The 3807-nt window shown below is 34.8% G+C and overlaps 1 protein-coding gene across 1 annotated transcript; it reads left to right on the forward strand.

Annotated features, from left to right (window-relative positions):
* The first annotated feature begins 737 nt into the window (after nt 1-737).
* LOC121237850 (cytochrome P450 72A397-like) lies at nt 738-3475 on the forward strand. Its single transcript, XM_041134749.1, has 5 exons — nt 738-1139; nt 1416-1633; nt 1729-1976; nt 2088-2475; nt 2935-3475. Exons 1-5 carry the CDS (start codon nt 845-847, stop codon nt 3361-3363), a joined length of 1578 nt encoding a protein of 525 aa, XP_040990683.1. The 5' UTR covers nt 738-844; the 3' UTR covers nt 3364-3475.
* Nucleotides 3476-3807: the final 332 nt, after the last annotated feature.

A 3807-nucleotide genomic window follows, 5' to 3' on the forward strand; every position in this document is an offset into this window, starting at 1 on the left:
ACTCCGTTAAAATACAAAATAATATAAATGTTGAATCAGTGCTTTTAAGTGGAGTCATGAATCGGTTTAAATCTTTATATGTAAGAAAAGAAATGGAACTTAAAAGTTACAATGGTTCATAATCAAGTATTGGTTTTAAAAGATTTACCGCTTCATAAAATAACATTTCAAATTTAATGGGTAGAATGCCACGTCGAAATTATATGACTCTGCTTTTATATATAGTAATAGATATATATATATATATTTAAATTTCTTTCATTAGTTCGGTTTCCTTGGGCGAATTTGATTGAGGAATATTGAATTAATGAAAACGCAAAATGTCAACAAACTTCCAAATGGTTGCCTTTTCCATTCTTCTGTTTTGGTTCCCCTCTTTTTAATGTTGACTACTTTTTTACATTATTTTTTTTGTTATTAATATTTTTTTAGTAATTAAGAAAGTGACTATTAATAAGTTTTTCTATATTTTTTTATTTTTTTAAAAAAATTTAAAAAATATTTAAAAGAAAAAAAAGTACAATTACACTAATTGATACCTTTGAGGAGGTAAAATGATGAGGTAGTATTGCCCTTTTCTTTTCTCGATTGGTAGAGTCGGTACATGGATAACGAACTCCTGTTGAGTGGACGAAAGACGCTTGGAAGTTTGCTCTAGCCAAACTTTGGGTATCACGTCTCGCTTCCATGTCTTATCACCACAAACTTGGCCAGCACGAATTTCTTTCCTCCCAAGTTTAAAAGCCCCGCTCACACGTACACTTTCTTCTTCAATCCCATCCTCTTTTACTCTCTCACCCACAAGAATACATAGATACATATATATATTCACTTTCTTTATCTCATGTTTATGTTCAACATGATGGAAATCACATTTTCCACGATTGTGCTGTCCATTATAACCATTGTGGTACTCAGATCAGCATGGAGAGCGCTGAGATGGGTGTGGCTGAAGCCAAAGAAACTGGAGAGGCATCTGAGAGAGCAAGGTTTTGGTGGCAACTCTTACCGGATTTTGTTTGGAGACTTGAAGGAGAGCTCTCGGGTGATAAATGAAGCCAGATCTATGCCAATGAACTTTACCCATGACATTGCACCACGCGCCTTTCCCTTCTTCCATCAAAGTTTGAAGAGTTTTGGTATGTATCTCGCTATACTACTCTCACCCATTTTGCCTTGTAATGATAATGTCTTTCTCTTTCAACTGTAATTAATTTCTGCACAACACTATTTTAGTACCTGTTGTATGCGAAGAAACGGATTACATCATCAGATGCAACTGAAATGCAATAGTTGCCATCTTTCTGCTTTAAGTGATGACTTTTCAGGATATTTTTCATTTATGAACTTATTATCTAATGTCACCACGTTATGAGATAATTAGAAAATAGACGATAAATTGATTTTTTCTGCAGGTAAGAACTTCTTTATATGGATTGGCACGACACCAATGGTGAACATTATGAACCCAGAACAATTAAAAGATATACTCTCCAAGAACTACAGCTTTCGAAAACCAGATGCAAATCCACTTGCAAAATTGCTGGCAACCGGACTTGCAAGTTATGATGCTGAGAAATGGGCTAAACATAGAAGGATTATCAAACCAGCATTCCATCTAGAGAAGTTGAAGGTTAGTTTTATATTTCCATTTGATATGCTCAGTATGATACTGATCACCTCTGTATTTTTGGTAATTGTTTTCAATTATCATGTTGTTTGTTATAGAATGTGTTACCAGGATTTCATCAGAGTTGCAACGACATGATTAGCAAATGGGGAAGTTTGGTCAGTAAAGAGACTGGCTTGGTGGAGTTGGACGTATGGCCTTATCTACAAAACTTGTCAAGTGATGTGATTTCGCGCGCAGCATTCGGGAGTAGCTATGAAGAAGGGAGAATGATTTTCGAACTCCAAAGAGAGCTAGTAGAGCTTGCAATCAAATCAGTACAGTCTATTTACATTCCAGGATGGAGGTAATTAATTACGCCAAAATTAATATTAATTATAATCCATATATATATATATATATGTATATTGTGAGTTGAGTAACTAAAATTAGTAGATCTTATGAATGGTTTGATCAGATTTCTGCCAACTAAAATTAACAAGAGGATGAAGGAAATTGATAGACAAATACAAGCATCGCTCAAAGGCATTATCAACAAAAGAGAGAATGCAACAAAAGTAGGGGGAGCTATAAATGAGGACTTATTGGGTATACTTGTGGAGTCAAACTTGAAAGAAATTCAAGAAAACGAGAACAATAAGAACATCGGAATGAGTCTTAAGGACGTAATAGAGGAATGCAAACTATTTTACTTTGCCGGGCAAGAGACCACCTCTGTTTTGCTCGTTTGGACAATGGTTCTGCTGAGTAAGTATCCAAATTGGCAAGCACGTGCAAGAGAAGAAGTTTTACAAGTTTTTGGCAAAGAGAAACCAGACCTGAATGGATTAAATCATCTAAAAGTTGTGAGTATTTTTTCTTTCTTTTTTTTGTTTAGGCAACTCATACTCATGAATATATTCATCTTATTGAATTAGTTTATAAGAACTTTATCGTGTTGAGAAATCTCATATGGCTTAACAATAAACTCATTCTGATCTTTGTAAGGAGTTACCCCACTCCCTCCTCCTATTAGACCTTTTATTAAGAGAAATGAGTGTTTCTATATGGTATCAGAGCTAGATTAACCTATGACCGATGATGAGCTCCAGCGACCTACCCATGATGATAGTATCGGAAATACCGGCCCACACGTGAGGGGGCATGTTGAGAAGTCTCACACGGTTTAGGAACAAAATCATCCTAATCTTTATAAGGAGTTACCCCACTCCCTCCTCCTATTAGGCTTTTTATGAAGAGAAATAGATGTTTCTATATATCGATCGATTGGATTGGACCTTAATTGGTTGTTTTCAATGTCACAGGTGACCATGATATTTTATGAGGTTCTAAGACTATACCCACCTGCAGTTGCTTTGAATCGAGTCGTTCATGAGGATACAAAACTTGGAAGTTTGTCTTTACCAGCCGGAGTTCAAGTCTCCGTACCGATAATCCTCATCCATCATGATCGTGAACTCTGGGGAGATGATGCAGATGAGTTCAAACCAGAGAGGTTCTCTGATGGAGTCTTGAAGGCCACAAAGGGCCAAGTTTCCTTTTTTCCATTCGGATGGGGACCTCGGATATGCATTGGACAAAACTTTGCTATGATTGAAGCTAAAATGGCTCTCTCAATCATTCTACAACGCTTCTATTTCGAGCTTTCCCCCTCCTATACTCATGCTCCTTCCACTCTTATTACTCTTCAACCACAATATGGCGCTCATATCATTCTGCATTCTGTAAAATAGATGGATAAATGTATTCTTGTATAACAAGGTTTTAAGTAGTTCATAATTTATATTGTTGTTATATTGATCATGAGGATGTTTTCTGAAATTAAGGTCTCTTTTATTTTCACAACCATCCTCATCTCATTTCATCCCATCTAATCATTACAAGTTTTTCAAATTTTTATATAAAATAAAATAAACAATTCAATTTTTTCAAATTTCAAAAAAAATAATATTAAAAAAATATATTCTGACAGTATTTTATTTAAATTTTAACTTTTATCTCATCTCATCTACGAAAACAAATGAGGCTAACTGTCTTATCTTTTAATTATTTCCGGTTTTCACTATCATTACTCTCCACTTCTCACATCAATCTACATGATTTACTGAATAGAAATCTCTCTTATTTCGAAGCAAGATTTGGAATATTAATGTAATTAAATGAAGTATATAACTAGC

Source organism: Juglans microcarpa x Juglans regia, chromosome 6S, assembly GCF_004785595.1.
Source record: "Juglans microcarpa x Juglans regia isolate MS1-56 chromosome 6S, Jm3101_v1.0, whole genome shotgun sequence".
NCBI lineage: Eukaryota > Viridiplantae > Streptophyta > Magnoliopsida > Fagales > Juglandaceae > Juglans > Juglans microcarpa x Juglans regia.